This window comes from Artibeus jamaicensis, unplaced genomic scaffold (genome assembly GCF_021234435.1).
Source record: "Artibeus jamaicensis isolate MK-2021 breed Jamaican fruit bat unplaced genomic scaffold, CSHL_Jam_final contig_797, whole genome shotgun sequence".
NCBI classification, from domain to species: Eukaryota; Metazoa; Chordata; class Mammalia; order Chiroptera; family Phyllostomidae; genus Artibeus; species Artibeus jamaicensis.
Window position 1 is genome coordinate 656,327 of NW_026521977.1, and position 22,141 is coordinate 678,467.

The 22,141-nt window shown below is 44.5% G+C and overlaps 1 protein-coding gene across 1 annotated transcript in view; it reads right to left on the reverse strand.

Annotated features, from left to right (window-relative positions):
• The window catches only part of TRIM66 (tripartite motif containing 66), a 56,851-nt gene that overhangs the window by 30,378 nt on the left and 4,332 nt on the right, over nt 1-22,141 (reverse strand). The window contains exons 4-7 of the mRNA XM_053673157.1: nt 16,566-16,872; nt 2,490-2,593; nt 990-1,137; nt 19-154 (exon numbers count right to left, since the gene is read on the reverse strand). Coding sequence (XP_053529132.1) covers nt 19-154; nt 990-1,137; nt 2,490-2,593; nt 16,566-16,788 — 611 coding nt within the window. The 5' untranslated portion in view covers nt 16,789-16,872. The remainder of the gene's footprint in view (nt 1-18; nt 155-989; nt 1,138-2,489; nt 2,594-16,565; nt 16,873-22,141) is intronic.

The window sequence follows — 22,141 nt, forward strand, 5'->3', positions numbered from 1 at the left end:
GCAGTCAGCCGGCCCCACCTGTGTTCTTTGTGTTCCACCATGAGGCAGCGATGGCATGTGAGCACATCACAAGTCTCGCAGAACAGCTTGAGCACTTCCTGTGTGTGTAGAGGACAGTACAAGGCGAAGTCTCCAGAACCACTACTGTTCACTCCTGCCAGACAAAACAGAGAAAGCTCTACTGAGTAGCCCTTGGCCCTCAGTGGACACAGGGGAGACACAGGGCTTTGGTGGTGCAAAGACAGATGGTGCAAACAGCAGAGACCTCTCTCTGGGCCACCAAGTTTCTAGGAGTACAAGGAGGAATGCAGGCTTAGCCCAGATGGATTTGCCCAGCTGACCAAAAATAACATATCATCAAGTCCCAGGCATTCCACCACCTATCAGAGGCTCAGGAAGGTGTTTGTTACCACTGTAGCACAGGATCACCTGCAGAATAATGACTCCTCTAAAACTCAACCTAAACCTCTTCATCAAGCAGGATTCAGTGTGGTGGTGCTGAAACCAGCTACCCAGCCTCACCAGGCTCTAGGACGGACCACGTGGATTGTTAAACCCAATTCCTGTGGGTATGACAAAGGTAAAACTTCTCCCACGGCTCATGGGCCTTGGGAAAAGACTTTCAAGATAGACAGACAAATGGACAAACCCTGATACAGGCTGATTAAGTAACTAAACAGAGGTGATGCATGACTTATAAATACAAGTGAAAGTAAGGAACTCAGCTACCTTCCATAACCCAAAACTATTCCTCCCTGCACCATCTGACCCACACTCGCCCACTCCCACCCCAAAGGGGAGAGCCTAGAGTGACTCATACTGTGACTGTGATTCTGGAGGAGACACCTTTCCTTTGGGAAGGGCTCAGACACTACCTCACTCCCTACCCCCAGCAGGGGAACAATGTCAGAGAACTATTCTCTGGGGGGTTTAGGGTTCAGCACTGCTTAAGGGCATGTTGAGCTAGTGGGGAGAGCAAGAAGTGATACCTGGAGCTCCTTTCTGGGCCCGGGGAAAGAGCGGCCCCCCAGGCGCAGGGCCATGCCGGTGCTCTTCCGTGCAGGAGCTGCACAGCCAACGGTTGCAGTAGGTGCAGAGGATGTGTGCAGCCCTCTTCTCCTTGCACTCAGAGCAGTTCTGGAAGCAGAGGGTTCTGGAGTTACTGACAATGCCCTTATGTGGGCCCACCTCTATGAGTGGTCAATACTCTAGGGACTGGGGTCCTGCAGGGATATTCTCCACTAGTGTGGAGTGAAGTCAATTCTTAGAGCTGCCTGGGAGTGATACACAGGGGCTTGTGAGAAAAAGCAACCAAAAGAATAGTGGGCTCAGGGGCTATTAACACAATGCTGTGCTGAAGATGAGGAGAGCCAAATGAGTAAGGCACACACGGCCTGGACAGGATGGCAGGCATTCAATGAGCAACACTGATAAAAGGAGGCACCAAGTGCTACATAAGGGAGGTTTCCAAGAGCTCAGTCTCCGAGAGGCCAGGAAAGGGCTTATAAAGAGGTGACATTTGAGTTGAACATGGAATGATAAGGAGAAGTTTACCAGGCAGACAAGGGAGAAAAATGGGAAGGCATGTGCAGAAAGTTCAACGTGCCTGCAGAGAGGAGGAAGCTACTGATGTGGGGGACCCAGAAAGATGACTGCACCCAGCCAGGAAAGACCAAGCACAGACCAACTCTCAGAGCTGTTTCCAAAACTGGGGCCTGCTGCGCCCCAAAATACCCAGTCCTCTCCCAATCCAAATGTTCATTCATTTGGGTAGCAAATACCTTGCAGGACTGATGTAAAACATGTGGAGAAGAGATTTGGAAAAAATTAGTATGTCTGTTCCTGAATAATAAATTTATATAGATTCTAGTGGCCTTCTCCTCACACTGGCCTCTGAAAAGTCCACAGCAGGAAGGGAGGGAGAGGAAAAATACAAGTTCACTATTTAAACCATGAACTGAGGGTAGAGAAAATGGGTCTCTGTCTGCCTAGCACTCAGCACAGGGCCTAACCCATGTAAGATATTCAATAAGAATTAGATACAGGAGCATGTAAGTAAATTGACAAATGAATAAAATGTAGTGGCAAGGATACCATAGTGGAGAAAGGAACAGGAGAGGAACCAGTCAGTAAGGAATGTGAATCTCAGTTTAAGGGTATCAGTCATTAAATACAGGTAAGATGGAAGAGCCACTGAACCCAGGCTGGTGTATGAGTTTCAACTCAGGGGGAGAAAAAAAAGAAATAAAAGCTCAATACTGATATTTTTTAGTAAGAGCTGTAGGAGAAAGAAAAATACTCCCATTTTGCTTTCCCCAACTCAAACCATTTTAATTCTTTTCTGGATAGATGCATAGAAGGATGGATGGATGATTAGGCAGATGGATGGCAGGGTAATTAAGTCTGATGGAGGAACAGACAGACTTATGGACAGGGACCCCACAGATATCTGAAAAGGATCAACTGTTTCTTTGCTTGTCCTGACTTACCCTGGCCATCTTGAATTGCCCAGCAGAAAAGCACTGCAGAAAAAAATATTCAGTTACATCGCTGGTTGGGTACACTCGTTTACACCCAGGACAGGTGATGAGCTCTGGGACAGGGAGGAAAAGAGCAGAGTCAGAGCAACATGGCAGATTATACATAACATAAGGCCTAGACACAAGGCTTTCTAACACTAAACACCAAGGTATGAGCCAATACCACTTGTGCCAAAATGAACTAGATTTGACTACGACAGCCTGCACTTTCCATCTGGGTCTCTGAACATGACCATCCCACTGTGAGCCTGCCCTACAGACCTCCTTATATCCTTAACTTTGCCTGGTCCTACCTTCAGGTAGGACCTCCCACAAGCCCTGCTTCTACACGTCCAACCCTGCTCTAGCTCTGAAAATTGGGTGCCTTCTGCCGCTCCCACTCCTCTTTCTACAGCCCTGAGAGCTCAATTCCTATTAATGGCTAAGCTCCAGGGAACAAGTTTAGCCCAGGACACAGCTCCAGCCATTAAGGTTAGGGGGTAGCAAAATTACTTTAATGACCTCAAAGCTAGTTTCTAAAAGGCCCTAAGCAGAGAAAAGCAAGGCCTTCCTGCCTGCTCATTTAGAAGGAACTTTTCTCCTGTTATAGCCAGGAGAAATCCCCAGAAAAATGCAACCATCTCCAACACATTCCTCAGCACAGTGGGCGCCTGAACTATATAAGCAGCATCAGACTGCCCCCCTGGAGACAGTAGTGCTCTTCAAGGGCCCAAGAGTAATCAGCTCATCGGGTGTAAGGAAATGAGCCTCCTGACCATGACCAGGTGCCTGTGCCCAAGGATGGGAACATGAAAAGGGGCTGCCTATGACAGTACCACCCCAGTCTTCTCTGTCTCAATCATCAAAAATGATAGAATGGCAGTTGCTCTAGACTTGCAGTCAGACAAATGTAAGTCCAAACACCAGGTTTACCACTCAGTGACCTTGGTTGGCAAGTCGCTTAAACTCACTTAACTCCTCTGTGCTCAGTTTCTTCATATGTAAAACAGAAAGGGGAAACAGGAGTTGCTGTGGGGATTAAATTAGGTAATACTTGAGAAAGCACATGAGCATCCATGAATGTTGACTTTGAGTTCAAGACTTCTCATACCCCATTCATGGCAATGACCTCAATGATCAACTCCCCCAAATGATGACAATCAAATAGTCTGAGAGGTAGATTGAAAAAGTGGCCACAGATTCTTCCCCTTTGTGTGTCTATGCCCTTGCAATCCTAACCATTAAAAGGCTGAGTCTGTTCTCCACCCTTTGAAGCTAGGCTGTCCTCATGATCTGCTCTGACCAAGTGAATGCAGGAAAAGTCACACTGGACAAGTTCCAAGCCTAACCCTCAAGTGGCTCTGCATGGTTCTGCTCTTGCTCTCAGGAACACTAAGACTGCCACGTGTACAACCTCAGGGTGGATTGCTGGAAGATGGGAGGCTATGTGGAGAGAGGCCTCGGTTGTCTCAGGTGTCCCACCCGAAGCCATCATAAGCCTTTTAGCTCCAATTAACCCACCAGCTGAACCCAGACACCAGCATAAGCACAGCTGAGATGAGCCAAGCCTGGTTCAACCCAGCCGAGACTCCCAGCCCAAACGCCAACCTGTAGAATCATAAAGTAGTAGTTTTAGCCACAGTAGTTTTAACCATAATAAGTTTCGAAGTAGCTTATTATGAAGCAAAAGCTAACTGATATATCCTGAAAATAATTCAAAATCCAAAAAATCATGAAAAATAACAGTTTAACACTCTTCCTCCTCTCACTCTTACCCACCCCCACCAAAAAAAACTTTAAAACCTCCCCCAGCCTTCACAGAACCATGGACAGAACTGGATCTGGAATCTTCTAGATAGTCTCCTACCCGTCAAGAACAGTGGCCAGAGATAGAGAAAGATGCTCTCCACAGGAGGCCTCATCCAGGGGAATCAGGTGACTGTTCCTCCCTCCCACCTGTCTCACCCCAGGGAGACCCTACTCATCTATGCCTAGGTCAGAAATGCTTCTCTAATCCTTGAAAATTTCTTCAAGGCTTCCAACTCCCTGGTACCAGAGGCCCACACGTTAGTCATACTAACAGTCTCATTAGCATCACAAAAAAGAGAAATAACTAAATATATCGAAGAAGACCTCGCTTCTTCAATCTTGTGTCCTCTGCCTCCCTTGGCCTTAAGGCCTAAATCCTCAGCTTGGTTCTCAGGCCCTGTCAAAATCTGCCTTATCTCTGTCTAGTAACATCTCTAGCTTCACCTGACACATACTCAATGTCCTTACTGAGCCAAATATCTCTGGATACACCAAACCTTTGCATAATTGTTTGTAAAAGTGCTGTTCCCTCTTTCTGAAATATTCTTTCTTTCTTGTTCCCTCCTTCTGAGATAAACTCCTCTTCATCCTTTCAAACTTGTTCCAAATGTTCTACCTCTGAGAAGCAAGGTTGATTTCCCTTAGGATCTGTTAATTATTCCCTCTTCTGAGTCCCTATAGCACCCTGAACATCCTTCTAGTAAAACAAATATCACAGTGCATTCTAACTATCTGTTCATATTTCTGCATACAAAAATAATCCACAATCGGTACTAAAAGACATTGCATGATTTTTGGCAAATTGGACAATTACGTTTCTTTTGGATTTGGGTATTCCATGTGTATTCCTCACACTCACAGCCACAGAAAGCAGTAAGAAGCCATCTGGGAGCTTTCAGAGTGATGGGGAAAAAAAGGCAGCTCAGGATGATAAAAGAATCAGGTCTGACCCAGAGCAGAGGTGTGGTGAGACACGGGTTCCAGGCCCAGGGTTGTGACTATCTTTGTAATATTGGGTGAGTGACCCCCTTTTTCTGAACCATACTTTCTACATCCTTAAAATGAGTGAATCAGGAATACCAAGGAAGTATGGACTGGCCAACCCTCCTCCTCCTCTGCCTACTGCAGCCAGGCTTCAGAAACAGTCCCCAGGGCAAGATGGGACGGCATAACCAGCCAAACAGCAACCTGGCTATCCAGTCAGTGAGTCGGGGGACGAGCCGGTGCCCTAGCCTGGATCTGAAGGCTCTGCCCAGCTGAGGAGGCGCTGCTGCAGCAGCCAGCAGAGACAAAGAATCATACAGGGTGCAAGCAGGTCCCAGGGAGACGGCAGGTCCCAGAGTGAACACAGAGGACATGTTCTCTGTGTCACAACACTCCTGTCCAGAAATTCTTATCTTCCCTCAGAAGGTCCCTGGTCCCAACAAGCTGTGTCAACGTTGAGCTTTTTTTTTTTAAAAGAGAATTCCCCATTTTTCAACAAGGATACCAAAACAAAATTTTTAAGACAATTGGAATACACACAGTCCAACTCTATGTATGGGTGTGTTATATATCTAAAATTATCAAACATCTACTTATAGATGCTACTTAAGCATCTATAGCTACTTAACATGTAGCTATTCATACCTATTTGAATCACTTATTACATATTATTTAGAAATATTGCTTCCTTTCCATTTGAGTTATTCGAGCAACATCCTTGAGCTTCTATTTCACACACAGGAACATCAATCCTGATAAATGGTCCAAAGGCCACATAACTGTCCCCAAAGGAGAAGTTGCTGGGGCCTAGTGGCCTGGTAGAGTGGCTCCAAAATCCCATCCAAGGATGTTCAGTCAATCTGCTACAAGAGTGAGCACTTGTGGTCCTGCAATGTGTAGGGCAAATTATTCTTTTACCACCACTCTCTGTACCAGGCACTTTTCATGTGTTATTTCATTTAATCATCAAATCACCTTGGAGAGGTAGGCATTGCCCCCATTTCACAGTTGGCAAAGCTGAGGCTCCAAGTTGTTACGCTTCAAAGGTCATGCAAAGCAAGGGCAGAACTACAACCAAAACCCAAGTGTGTCTAAAACCCAGCCCCTTTACTACACTATGCTCCTTTCTAATTAGAGTGTAACTTTTTAAAAAGCTTATTTTAATCAACTAAATAATTTCATTGTAAGTATAATATTCCATAATAATGATCAGACTCTAATGATGATATGGAACCAGCTCTGGACCTGGGAACCCAGAGGAAACTGAGAACCAGCCCCAGCCACGCTTACAGTTTTAAGAAATATGATCTTTTAAAAAGGCAAGTGAAGCAGTTTTTTTCTGGCTGGAGAAAATATATCTGGGGACAGTGTCTTTCTATAGACCAGTGGTTTTTAAGCTTTGTTACATATCTGAATCACTTTTAAACACCCTGATGTCCTGTCCACATTCCATATCAATTAAATACAAGTTTCAGGTGATGGTATCCAGGCATCAGTATTTTTAACCCAGGTGACGGCAACCAAGTTTGAGGACCAGCGCCTTAGAGAGAGCACCCCTCTCCCCGGAGCTAAGCCTAATAGCTCTGTTCCCCGTATCTGGCAGCTGAGAAAGGTAGGCTCACCCAGTTTTAAAGATACTCCAGTAAGTTAAAGATTCTGAAGGCAGCTGTGATATATTTCCCCTCTGACAGAGAACAGCAAAGGCCAGATGCTCAACACACAGAAGGGTACCCTGATACCTAGGCACCCTGGCGGTTGGCAGTGCGACGTGGCAGACATTTCACCTCCCCTAAGTCCCACCTCCACTGAAGGACCAAGGAGCAGGCCTAGGGTACAGCCTGAAGTGTGGCACCACAAGACTGCTACAGCGTTCTAGAGAGTGTGCTGAGCCCAGGACTCAGTGAGGCAGCAAGGGATGGGGGCCAAGACTGGGTAGTCAGACATGAACAGCACAGCCCAGGCAACCTGTGCACCAGGGGGCTGGGGTGGGGAAAAAGCCCAAGAAGGTCTCAGAAAACTAGCATTGGGTCAGCTCAGCTCACCAGGTAGGGTCCCATACACCCACCTCAGGTGCATAAACCTGAGCTTGGTGCTAAGCAACCAGTCCTCTGAAGATTAAACCTTTCGTTCTACAGCTCTTGTCCAGAGCTCCATGAAACTTTGTAGCAGGGGCCCCAGCTCTGACTCCAACAGAGCAGTAGCATCCTCTGAAGCAGCCGGATATTCCTTTGCCAGCTCCTACCTGTAAAACCAAAGCTGGACAGACCCAGCTTTTTTCACTGCTCATCTAGGCAATTTCCTTACCACAAAGATGGTGACATGGAGGCCCAGAGAGGAAGAGGAACTTAGCTAAACACCACAGAGCCCTTGTAAAACATAGTTGGTATTCTATGAGCAGTCCACTGAGCAATCCCTGAGGAACCACTGAGCAGTCCCTGATTACCTCTGTAGCCACAGTAAGACATTCTACCTTCCTGTGCCCCCGTTAGACACTATACAAGCAGAAAAAATACTCTGGTTGTATCCCCTGGTGGGCCGGCCATCCTCACTAACCCTTCCTGTCCTCCCACCCAAGGGCAGCTCCAGGGTCCTGGGCATCAGCTAAGACCCCCTACCACACAAGCTCCTGAAACCTTCCTCTAGCCCACAGCTCAGAGAAGCACCACCTTGAGAAATACATTGCACCCATTCCCCAGATGCCCAGTCCTTGCTAGAAAGACAGATCTTGATCTTAAGTGACTGCTGTTCCTGACCCTAGCTGCCAGCAGGCTTACCTGTGGCCCTTGCTGCCCTGTGATTAGAGCAATACCTGGGAAAGAAGTCAGAAGAGCGACAGGTGAGCCCACCACAGGTCCCAAAGGATGGTGCTTACCAAGCACTCAGGAACACCCCACCCTGCATTCTGCAGCCAGCTGGGCTGCAGGGCCTAAGCCTCGGGGAACTGGGTACTGGGAAGGGGGGAGGGTTGGGGAAGAAGCCTGGATCCTCTCCTCCTTTCTCTGATGCATCCTCAGCCAGGGCTGCATTTCTCCAGCTCACCTGCGATGCTGCTGCAAGAAAGGGCTTGGTTGACTCCTCCTGCTCCTGTTTATCTCGAAGGCTCTGCAGCAATTTTCCCAAACTGAACAGCAAGAGGGAGACCTCAAAGAGGCGACTCTCTTCCTAGCTGCAGCTCTTTCCTAATCCTCTGGGTGCCTTGGAATAGAAGCTCAGAAGAAAGAAAACGAGATTTTCAACTTTCAGGAACTAGCTCTGCCGCTCTCTGCTCAGCTCAGAAGGCCATCACTCTCAGCCTTTTAGGACTCGATCCAAAATCCTTCAGCCCTCCATGTTCCCCAAAATGACAGTGCTCATGTGTGGCTGGAACCTGCCCGGATCCGGCAGCTCATTTAAATAGAGCTCATCACAACAACAGTGTTGGTAGAGAAGTGAGTAGCTGCAGGGCCCTTGGGGACCCCCTGTTTATACGTAGGAAGAATGATGCAATCTGGGTATCAAAATAGCAATCCAGAATGGAATAACAGGCTCACGCAGCAGCGGTGCCTGCACAGCCAGAGCTCAAGTTGACACACTCTGTCAGCCCCACACTGCTGCAGCACGCAGATGCCAGGCACACACTCTCACCGCATCATTTTTAAAATCAGCAGGAGCCCGAGATAGCCCTCCATGCCCCCAGCACTGAAGGAGGGTGGGCAGGGGGCCTTTGACAGACATTAAAATCGGTCTCCTACACACTCACCTGCTCCTGCCACTTCACCTGAAGTCCTTATCCTGTGACGTCACAGTCAGTTGCCATAGTGACCAATTGTCCGTCACAAGTGGAGGATTAGGACTTCAGATGAAGAAGACACACATTTTATGATGCACAAAGGTCCTGGGAGGTGTCCCTTGGCAGCTAACTCCACCCCACAGGGAGTTACAGTCCTACAGGAGCAGCAAGAAAAAAAGGAAGAAAAAACAGGATCGAGTTGGAGCAAAGATATTAGAATGGAGCAAGCCTACAAGTACAAAAGAATCACAAAAGTACAGGGTGAAGGAAAATTTCAAAAGCACATAGGGGGAGTGTCACAGAATGCACTTGGGGATTGGCAGGAAACTATGCTCCTGAAGGGCCCTGAATGATAAGCTAAGCAGCCCAAAAAGGTTCTGGAAAGAGACAGAGCTTCTTGGCTTTCTGATTATTTGGCTAGACCGCAGATGGCAGTGGGGAGGGGGTCGGTGTCAGGAAGGAGGACTAGGCGGCTGAACACTAATGGGACCCTGAACAAGGGTAGCAATGGAAAACAAGGGACAGAGGAGTCGTTTCAAAGAGAACCAGTGGAATATAACCAAAACGGGATGTTGTGGGGAGTGGGGAATGTGAGAAAAAGGAGCCAAATGGATGGGCTGTCATAAACAGAGCAATTGCCTGTGTTCTACTTTCTCTGGCCCCCACGGCCTCTTAAGATCAGGCCTCATCCTGCCTTGCTGGATCAGTGATTCACAAATCTCTTTGGTATGGGTGTGGAACCAGGACTCGATATTTTTTACCCAATTTCACAAATAATTTTTCGGTATCCCGGCCAGTTCTGGTTCAGGGACCAGGAATCTGGAACCAATGGCCTGGACAATCACAGTAGCCTCCTAGCAGATCTTCCTGCATCCAGTCTGGTCTCCTCCAACCATTCTTTGAAGCAGAATGACTTCTTAAAAATATAGATTTGGTCGTACTCTACTGCTGAAAAACCTTCGGTGGTCCCCACTGTCTACAGAATAGCTTAAACTGGTTGTGAACCATCACACTGTGACCCTACATTTCCTTGCCAGAGTTTTCTCCAAGCAAGTTTCCTGTATTCCAGCCAAAAGGAACCCCCTCCTGTTCCTTCTGGCCTCTCCTCCGCATCCCTCCTCCTAATACTACCCATACCTGTAACTCACTGCCGTATTTTTCTGGCCCAGCCTGGCTCCTACACAGCTATTCTTACTTGATGTAACCCACAGGTTGAAATCCTACCCAATTTCCCTAGGAAGAGACCAAAACAGGGATCAGAGAACTACAACTCGCCTGTTTTTGTAAATAAAGTTTTACTGAAAAAGAGCCATGCCCACTCATTTCCATATTGTTTATGGTTGTTTCTGTGCTGCAGTGGTAGAGCTGAGTAGTGGTAACAACAGCTGTATGACCCTTAACAAAAAAGTTTGCTGAACCCTGACCTAAAGCAACAACTAAAACAGTTCTAGCCTCACCCTTTTGGGCTCAATTCTGATCATGGGGATCCTGCTTAATCCAGAACTATGGGCTCGAGTTCTGGTAACTGGGTCCCCTTTGGTCCGGACCTTTAGTTTTCGGTAGGCTGTTCATAATAAGGAAAGGGCACTTCAGGAGGATGTCAGATGTCAGAGTGTGAGGCCTCTTAGGGGCAGATTGGTAAAGCTAGGTCACATAGGAATGGCAGCAGATGAGGCTCTAAAATTAGTTTGGGGTCAGATTGGGAAGAGCCTGGAAGGCCATGCTAAGTTTCTATAAGCAACTGGGGGCCTTGAAGTAACTAGAAATGCAGGCCCAGAATAGGAGAGAGTGATCAGGGTTAAAGCTGGAGGACTGAGAAAAGAACCAACAGAGGAAACAGGTGAGATGATATCAGGCCAAGGGGTCCAGGGACTGTGGGGCAGGGCCAGGCAGCAGATCGGAGTCAAGAGTCAGAATCTGGGCATGAAGGCCAGGTGACAGGCTGAGATGGGACATGAAGGGTCCAGAGCCTTCAGAGCCCATGCTGTCAGAACCACCCAACTGTGCAATAAGCTTTCTGTGCCAAAGAAGAACCCATGGCAGAAGGCAAAAAGTACAGGTAGGATGAATCTAGGCTCATCTCATCTGATAGAGTGCCACCTCTATCCCTCTTCACTTCAACTCTCAAGAATCAATCCAAGGACTGATGCACTGGCATACTCCATGCAAAGCCACTGTCCCCCTTCCAGCTGGGCCTGGACAGAGAGACCGTGGGGGAACCGAGGGCAGCAGAGTTCCTACTCTAGGTCTGCAGTTCCTACTGGCCCTCAACCCCAGGCAAGCCACGGACTGGCAGGCAAGGGAGCTGGACATTTTTTTTCTGGTTCTGTAAGTGACCAATTATGTGACATTCAGCAGGATTCTAGGCCTTTCTGATTCCTGATGCCCCATGTCTGCAGTGAGGGGTTACAGGTAAGCTCCAAGGGTCATTCCTGCCCTCTACCCTCCACAGCATCAATTATGACTGCTCCCCCTTGACTAGGAGAGTACCAGCAAACTATAGACCCTGCCACGACCTGTCCTTCAGTCAAAGCTACCAAGAATTCCCTCCCTCAGCAATTCTGTTCTAGCTATAGCCTTCCCCCCAAACACAGCCCGCCTACTTTGTTAGCAGGGGAACTGATCTCCCAGTAACGAGCACTGTTCTGAGGTGCACATTGCTACTCACAGTGCCCTAGAGGGCCAATTAAGTTGAGGAAACTGTTGAACTAAGAAGCCATCCTGCAGACAAGGTTCCAGAGCTCTAGCTCCTGCACCTGCTGCATACCCCACTCAGCCCAGCTCAGCAGCCTGACCTCCGCCTGGGGGACTTGGGTCACTACCCACAACAGGCCCCACAACGTTGAACACTCTTTAGCACCTGGAACAAGCAAAAAGCAGTCGCTTTGCTTGCCAGGCCAGCCTGCACCTGAGATCTCACCCGCACCCACCTCCCACCCTCTCCCCAGGCCATTAGAGCCCCTCCAGCTGAGCTGCTCATTAAGATATGCCTCATGTCCCAAGCTGACTCTGAGGTTGTAGTATCTTGCATCATTAACTCTCTTTGGATCTTCCCAAAGCCCCAACACCTGCCCACTGAGGAACAGAGATTGCTCCTCCTTTCAGCATTTGTAATTTACAAGGGACACGCTGTCACCTGTCACTGGCTTCAGAAAGCATGAAGCTATGGCGTTTACTTGTGTTCTTAGAGCTCTTCAAGTGCAGCCCTGAAAGCCAGAAAAGGCCCAGAATCTCCCTGCCAGTTAGTGCTCAAGTTCAGATAGAGCTCCGGGGGCTGTGACTGCCAGGCTCTGTCCCCATCTTTACTTATCGCCCTCACTGACGACAGCAAAACTAACTCAAACAAGTAGATTCTTGCATTCTGATTTCAGAATCAAAGTCTCCAAGCTAGGATTTGTCTTTTAGTAGATTTGAAGAGAAAGAATAACGTTCCTTTTACTTTTGTGGGGAAGGAAATACCCAGTTAATTGCTGTTTCTCCCCTGAAACAGCAAATACAGCCACAGGCACCCTGAGAATTTTGAAAACAGATCTAGCACTTAGTAAATGTCAGTTTCAGGCCGGCCAGCTCCCTCCAGAGCTTGTAACATTTATTTCAAGTATCACTTTGGGACTCAATGGCCAACTTTCCAGACAGAATTTGACCTGGGACCATTTCAATTAAGTTTAAAATTAAATAGTCCCAAGTAGGTATTCTCACTGATTGAGTAAATCCCTTTCCGATATCCAGCCTTTCTGTGCAGAGCCTCCAGCTCCAGATAGCCCACTGCATGTGCTCAGCGCACTACTGCCTTTGCTCTGGTTCCCATCATTAGCTTTGGAAGACCTTGCCCAGAGGGTCTCCTCAGAGCCCTAGACCTGATGCAGTCCCATTTCCTAGTATGATGGAGTTGCTGGGGAGAATTAAGCTAGGCTGTGGCTGCATTAATTAAAGATTTGCACCTGATGACTCAGGCTTCAGGGTTGGTTCTTTCCTCAAGGATTCTCCGTGGAGTTTCCCCATCAGTTCAGTAACTCCAGTGAGCACATAATCTCCCCGAGCAAAGTGCTACAGTGCAGATCATAAGCTTTGAGGACAAGTGAACTTGCATTTTACCTGATCTGACAATCTGCCACCTTCTCCCATGTTTTACCTTTGAAGACCCCAGATTGGCAGAAATAGGATAAAACTTTTAGCAAGTCTATCCTCCTCCTCCAATGGATAAAGTGGTCATGCTTCTCTTTTTAAAGAACTAAAGTCCCAAACCACGGCTTCCCAAATTATGGGCCAGAAATCCAAGTTCAGGCATTGGGTGTCTTCCTAGACTTACCAGAGATAGGTAACAGCTCTGCATTTCATCAGATAGCTCATTCGGTTACCATTCTTTTGGTCCCTTAGAAATCATTCAGTAAGCAATTCGTATCCACCAGTCCTGGTGGTGCATGAAGAATCTTCCAGAGGTATCATTCCTTTGCCTGAACTTGAAACAATCTTCTCTTCACATCCCTGCCACAAAGTATGATTATCATCTGTGTAGGTATCTGCCCTGACCTTGAATTCCTTTTCATCTCTGTACCCTAAATGTTAGAGAGCCTAGTACACAAAAGTCAACAAATACCTGTGAAGCAGACAGGCACACAAACCAACAAATACCACACATGACAGGGTCCTAATATCTCCAAGTAGTAGAGGAAGATCATTCCACTCTTCACCCATAAATGCAGATGTGGAAGGCAACAATGGCCTAGCCAGACCATAGGACATACAAAAACATATAAGCTGCCGTATATTCAAGAAATTGCCTCTCTGGTTCCAAAACAAGCCTATTTGCTCTTAACAGATTTTTTTCCCATTTCAGTTTCACAAATTCTAAGTGATAGTATTTTTTCACATTTCTTGGTCTCTTACTATATCCTCAGCATAGTACAGAATGTTTTATGTGTATGTTCCCATTTAATCTTCATAGCAATCCTGTTACTTATCACCGTCACTGTCCCCATCTTACAGGCAAGAGAGTTTGCCTAATAACAAGACTGTTTTGTAGCAGGCGTATTAGGACTCACACTCAGATGCCCAGGTATACTGACAACAAAGCTTATGATTTTGGTCTCCATTGCACTTAGAAAATTTGGCAAACACATTACAATTCTGGTGATTGTCATCAGTATGAATTTATTTTTCTGAGTCAAACAAACCCTTGAGACATGCATATTAGTTTATGTTAAAAATATTAGGTGAGATCAAAGACCTACACATAAGACCTAAAACTTATAAAACTCTTAGAAACATAGAGTAAAAGCTTCATTCACGGCAATACATTTGATAATGATTTCCTGGACATGAAACTAAAAGCGCTGGCAACAAAACAAAAAATAGAGAAGCTGGACTTCATCAACATAAAGAGCTTTTACACATTAAAGGGCACTATCAACAGAACAAAAAGGCACCACAAAGAACAGGAGAAAACATACACAAATCATTCATCTGACAAGGGACTAATACCCAGAATGTATAAAGAACTCCTTCAACTCAACAACAAAACAGCCACCAGATTTTAAAATGAGCAAAACTAAAACTCTTCCACTAAACAGTAACTCCCCATTCTCCCTCCCTCCAGCCCCTGGCAACCACCATTCTGCTTTTTGTTTCTGTGAATGTGAACACTATAGGCACCTCGTCTTAAGCTGAGCCACAGAGAGTGTACCTGTGTGTGTGTTTTCTAACTGGCTCATTTCATTTAGCATGACGTGCTAAAAATTCATTCATGCTGTATTATGTGTCAGAATTTCCTTCCTTATTAAGGCTGAATGAGACCATATCTGACTGTATGTATATGTCACATTTTTTTACCCAATCACCTATCAGGTTGTTTCCACCTATTGGCCATAGCAAATAATGCCACTATGAGCATGGGTGTACAAATATCTCTTTGAGTCCCAACTTTAATTGTTTTGGGTATATACCTAAAAGTGGAATTTGTGGATCATATGGTAAACATACTTTTACATTTTTTTAGGAAATACCATACTGCTTTCCACAGAGGCTGCACGATTTTATAATCCCACCAACAGTGCCCAAGGATCCCAGTTTCTCCACATCTTCACCGACACATTACTTTCTTTTTCTTTTTTTTTAGTAGTAGCTAATAGATGTGAAGCGGTATTTCATTGTGGTTTTTATTTCTACTTACCTAAGATAAGTGATATTAAGAATCTTTTCACACGCCTAATGGTCACTTGTTTATCTTGTTTGGAGAAATGTCTATTCAAGTCCTTTGCCATTTTTAACTGGGTTGTTCATTTTTAGTTGTCGAGATGTAGGAGTTCTTTATATATCCTGGATATTAACCCAACAGTGCTAGAACTTTTAAGATATATTTAAGATTTACCATATTTACAAATTTTATTTATTGGGTTTCTAAGAGTTCTTTTTAAGTAAGCTTATTGGCTACACAATTGCATTACTTAAAAAAGACAGTACATTTAATTTATAAAAGCATATATTAACTAAGTTTGTAAATATACTCAAGTATTAATGAAAGGCCCTTAAAAGTGACTGTTAAATTTTGCCACATTTATAAACAGAATAGTATTTATAAGCTAAAACCAAAACTTTAAGGAAGAGCAAAGTTTAAGTTATGTTTAAAAATCAGATATTTATTTAAAAATTCGAAGTAGTTCTCTGTGGAAAAATCCATAAGTTCTCTGTGCTCCGAACTCTCAGAGAGACACAGAGAGGTTAGGCAGCCTGCCCAAGAGCTTAACGGGCTCCAAATTCAGATTACAGGACAAATGCAAAATTATACTGCCTCAGAGAAAACCTACACTTATGTTACAAATCACCTTGAAAATACTGCCAACAAAGACACACCCAGAGAAGATAATGTTTCTACATGCCATCAACTTATTTGAATTTCTCATCCTATTAAGCTCATTCAGCGAATAGTCTTTGTACCACTATCAGGTGCCCAGTGCTGCAACACCGAAACGAAGGGGCCTGGTTCCCGTCTCCAAGGACTCTGCAGTTCTCACAGACTGTTTCCTAGGAAACCTGACATTCAAAGGCAAGACGCAAGCTCCTCCTCCCTGTCTGGCAGCGGCTTGGTGAATAGTTCACTCGTCAGTGTGTCTGTTTCAAAATCCGTTTCTGACCATCCCCAGCGAGCCCAGTCCATATCCCCCCTGCTTCAGAAGTTTGGTGACGCAAGACTCGTCCTCTCTGTCTGGGGAGTCGGTCAAACCTGAGATTAAAACCTTCCCCAGGTTCTTAGTCTGCCACCAATGTAGGGAAACCCCAAACATGAAAAGCCCCAGCTCACAAAACAGGTATATCAGGCATCAGGAGGACTTCTTTGTCTCACAGGTTCCCCACAGAGTTGCTTTCAGCTATGAGTGTCCCTTGGGCATTTAAATTCTCATTCTTTCTACACCTGAAATGCAGATCCTATGAAACAGGAGAGACCTGTTACACAGAAGGAGGTGAACCTGTGCTGCTTGTGTACTCACCGTCTGGGACAGTCATGGGAGCCTTGGCGACCTGCCCTAGCTCCTGCGCCAAGCCCTGAAAGCAGTCCTTACAGAGCAAATGCTGGCAGGGCAGGAGCCAGGCTCCCGCACACTGCAGGTCCTGTTGGCACAACGAGCAAGTCAGTACCTTGGCCTCTCTCTGTCCACTCCTGTGTTTCTGGTCAACTAGTGGCAGCTCCATAAAGCTCAAGCCCATATCCATGGCTGTGCCTGCGCCTGGAGATGGGGCTTTTTCATTGATATCCTCAGGCGTGAAGCAGCGTGTAGAGCGAGCAAGCTCCACTCCCTGTAAGGGAAGCACAAAGCAAAGTGATTGTCCCTGGTCAAGAAGCTCAGTTGGTTAGAGCATCATCCCCATAGGCCAAGGTTATGGGATTGATGCCCAGTCAGAGCTCACACAACAATGAACCAATGAATGCATAACTAAGTAGAACAACAAATCAGTGTCTGCGCCTGCTTCTCTTCTCTCTCTAAAAAAAAAAAAAAAGACTGGTTTATTTCTTTTGGAAAGGGGATGTTCATGGACAGGCCAGAGAGGACTCAGAGACCAAAGCCTCAGAAGCCCCAGCCACCATCCTCCCCAGACCTGGAGCTCACGCCCTACAGCAGGTCACAGCCTCAGCCCCTCCCTTGGGCACAAAGAGAGACCCCCAGCATCTTTGCTAAGGAAAATAAAGGCTGAAGGGGCCTGCTAGGTTGTGTGAGTCTTGCAGGGTTTGTTGGCCTTCAAAAGTGTCCCAGATCTACTTGTGCCTCTTTATTAATGGACAAGCTTGATCCAAGATTTCATTTTGGAAAAGAGAAGGAAATTTATTAAATGCCAAGTTTATGCCTGGCATTTAATATATATTATACACACACACACTATAAATAATATATGTACTTTATATATATACTGCATCTCAATCCACATAGCTACCCTTGAAATAGGGATTAAGATACTTTTACAAACTATATAAAACCACAAGGGGCAGGCTGAGGACACTGAGGCTCAGAGAGGTTTGGTAGCTGCACAAAGACAGATGGTAAATAGCAGAGTTCAAATTCAAATTCAAACCCAGGTCAGTCTGATTCCAAACTCCACTCTTAACTACTGACATGTTTTTTAAGCTGAGGTCCACACACATGCCTTCATGAGTTCTCTCCAATAATTTTTTTAATTAGTGTCTCATTCTGCTATGAGTTTTTTAAAGTATAAATATTCTGGATCATCTACATATTCATGAATGCCAGATGTAAGAGTTTAGGATCTAGTTCACACCAAGCTATCTCAGGCTAATGAGAAGACAAAGGAGCAGGCTTAATATGTAAGGATACATTCTTGACACATGAAGTGTAAATGACATTGGGCACACGATGACGAATGTGTCTCAGTACATACTTGGAATGGACGAAGGAGGTGGGGAAAACGGGCCATGATCATTGGGGTAGGGGGTGGGGGTAAGTTTGCCAAACTCAGCCACAACAGGGAGCACCCACTGCCTTTGAGTTACAGTGGCAGTGAACTTCAGCAACACATCATCTGAAAATGAAGTTAGTATTGTTAATTTGTTTTGGTTTTTTTATAATTTGTAAACTATGTTGTTTTATAACTGTATAAGAACAAAGGGAGTGTAACTAATTTTATATTTGTACTTTTTAAGAAGCAAAACAAACATAATTTAATTCAAATCTGGAGCTCTGTGATTATGCATTTAGTTGAGAGAACTTTCACTTCAGTCCACAGACTCTGGGAGCCAAGCCCACTAAAGACAAAAGGTGATGGGACTGGGAGGGGCCAGGCTGCTTGGAGACCCAGCAAGACGCCACTAAATAAAGTAACGGGTAGGTTTTCACCTCTTCCTCATTATGGGGCTCTCAGGGCAGGTATTTCCCAGAAAGCAACCATAGTAGCAGCCCCAGTGGACATAAGGACAGTCTCCCTTGGAAGGTTTAAGTGGCTGAGTTTATTTTGTTAGACTTTGAGAAGATCAAACTTGTTGGTTTTAGAACCCCTGAACAGTTTTAAATTACTGAAGACCCCAAAGAGATTTTGTTTATGTGGGTTATAGCTATTGCTATTTACCATGTTGTAAATTAAAACTGAGATGTTTTTAAATATTAATTCATTAAAATAACAATCAACCTATTACATGTCGATGTGAATAACATGCTAGGAAAATGAACAATTTTCAAAAAATAAATTTAGTGAGAAGAGTGACTGTTTTTCCTTTTTGCAAACCTCATTAATGCCTAGCTCAGCAGAAGACAGCTGGATTCCCATACCTGCTTCTGCAGTCAATCTGTTACTTTTTTTGTTTATTGTATGTGAAGAAAATCCAGCCTCACACAGCTACACAGTTAAAAAATGGGGATATTTAAATATTTCAATTGTGGATATTATTCTTTGACACTATACAAAAATTCGACAAGGAGTAGTTTCTTAAAGGTTATAATGAGGAATCTGAAACTACATTAATGGACATCTCTTCTTCTGGTATATTCAATTCCACTGGTCTGTTTTGCACTATGAACTGCTCTTTTGTGCAGGCATAATTTTATAACACCAAGCATTGGTCATTTGGAAAATACTGGTTCGACAACTTATGCAGATACTCCAAATAGTCACATGTTTCATCATACAAGAACAAAAAAATCACACTCATTAATCTCTAATCTCACGGAAAATCTTTCAACTGTTTGAAAGTTGCCAGACTCATAGAAGCAGCTGTAACTTTACCAGATTTCTATTTTTTTTTTGTCTGAAAACTCAAATTTTGTCACCAGCAGCAAATACTGCCAGTTTTTCCCCTGAAATGACAGGCTTACTTCATTTTTGAGAAAACGTCCACAAAATTCCCAAGCCTGGAAAACTGCACTTTGTCTGTTAGTTGTTCTTTCAAGTAAAACTGGCGTTCTATGCCCCCCACCAGAAAGGCTGGTTCAGCTTGCGACTCAAATAGTAGCACAAGCAGGGGAAATGCTTCTTGCACACTTCCAGTCTCTTACCGTACTATAAGAGAACAGTAAAAAGACGTGTATTCAAGGATGGAAATGTTAACTAAATTATTTACTGCCACACCTCCTACATTCTGAAGTGAAACTGGTTTTCCCTTCTGTTTCTTTTCTTTTTAATGCAAATGCACGGCAGTGGTACAATGACTTGTATTAGCAGCTTTACATACCATCTTTGGCCTCTGCTTTGGCACCATCAATGCAAATATCACCCTGGTATAAGGGGCAAATAACATCTTCGTATTATGATGGAAACTGTTCTGACCTTCTGGACCCCCTGAAAGGGTCTCTAGGACTCTCACAGGTCTATGGACCACAATCTGAGAGCTGCTTTATCAGACTTAGAAGAACAGTTCTGGGAAAGGGGGAGGTGGCACGGCCTTCCAACACCAGTGGGCTCTACACAGAGTAAAAATATAAAGAAATAACTATCTAATTCCTCTCTCAGAAAAGCAATAGAAATAACTCTGTGAGGATAAAGTAAATTAAAGACACAGCCAACCAATGAGTCTGTTATTTAGGGAAAATGGGGGAAGGTCAAATGACACTTCCTCTCCCTTCTCTGGCTGCTTTTCACCATAACTTAGTTCTTCCTTCTCCTCCCTCTTTCCCCTGACCTGGAAAGCGGAGAGGATAGAAGGTGGCAGAATGTGCTTAAGCCAGGGGCAGCAAAGTCAAACACCTACAGAGCCAGGCATATTCACCTAAAAGAATGTGGGACAATGTTGATAAACCTTATTTTTGCAGAACCCCAGAAATTCAGACTTTTACTTAAATTTTAAAACATTGGCAGCTAATTAAATTAAAAAGCATAAGAGAACAGCATGAATTAAAAAATTACATATCAGCAATTATTTTGCGACTTCTGCTTTAAGCCATGGAGAAACCTGGACGAAATGAAAGAAGTCTGCGGGATGGGAAACCTCACATATAGGACTAGCTTTCTCACCAACCACCTCCTTTTAATATCCCACACTCGGGGATGCAAGAGAAGGGAAATGTTTCCCGGTTTCTGTTCCTTACCAAGGAATGACAGAACGAGTCATTCCACGACATTTTGGGAGTAAGAATTTCAAAGATTGCTTACATGGGTAGTACAGAGCAAATTACTAAAACGGACTCATTTCAGGGAGGCAATGGGAGAAACACTGGGTAATGGCACAGCGTCCACGCCATGCTAGGTTGTGTCGATGGTGATACATCATCAATTTATTACTTGTTTGCTGTTTTAGACACAGTCCTACAACAGGACTTCGCCTTTCTGGTTCCCCACTGTACCTGCCCCTCACCGCCTGGCACGTATAGATGGTGCCTGAACATGGCAAGCACTCAATAAATATTTCTAAAATGAATGAATGAGTCCCAGCCATTTTTCTTTATACAGACAAGAAAATTAAGATTCAAAGAGAATATGCTATTTGTTCAATATCATCCAGAGGTAGGAAATAAACCCAAGTTTCTGTGTCCTTTCCACTACTTTTATCATCTGAAATGAAATTAATACCCAATTATTTAAGCTCCTCTTTGGTGCTGGTGGATAAACTGCTATCTCCAGTATCCTGGAATTGCTCTCTTCACATTTGCTATTCTGAGTTCAACGGCAGCAGGGTGCCATCCTAGCTGCCAACAAAGCTTCTAGGAATGCACTTGCCATCCACTACAATGAGATTTTTTTTTAAATCTATCCAGCCCAGGAAGCAAAGACTCCCCCAAATTCCTAATCCTCAAATTAGATTATTTTTACTTTGTGGTGAAGAAAGCCCTGTGGGCCTATGGATTTTCCCCTAGGTGCCATATTGTCATTTATCAAAAACTACTGATAAAAAAATCCCTCGAATCTGGTGTAGTTGAAATTGGAAACTATGCACACTGCTGACACATTGATACAATCCATTTAGAAAAAATATATAGCAACATAACATGAAGCACAAAAATGTTCACGCCCTGTAGTCCAGCAATCTCTCTCCTGGGAATTTATTCTAGACAAGTTATTTGACAGAAGAAAAAACTATATATACATACACATATTCAGTGTATCGTGTCTGTAATAGCAAAGGAAACATGAAAACATTTAGTAAGTTATAGTATGTGCTAAAAATAAATTACTCTTTAGCTGTTAAAAATAATAATCACGAAGACTGGGTAGTGATACGAAAAATGTCACAGTATTCAATGAAAAGCAGAACACAAAGATCTGTATACTATGATCATCAGTTTTGCAGATAGCTACGTCTCCACGTAGACGAGAGCTGAAAGGTAATATTCAGACATGAAACAGCATAGTAGGGTGTTATCATTTGAGATGTTTATACTTATGTTTTGTCCTCAAAAAAATTGTTTTAAATGTTTTACTGCCTTTTCTATTACAATTTTTTTAAATTCTTTCTGAAATGAATTTGGATTTTTAAGTTTTTCTCTAATTCTCACTTAGAACGGATTTCTGGCTCTTCCCATCTTAAAGTCACAATCCTCTGCTTCATAGGTGGTAAACACAAGGCCCGCGGGCTGAATCCGGCCCTCCACCTTGTTTTATACGGCCCGGCACCTTGTTTCTACACAGT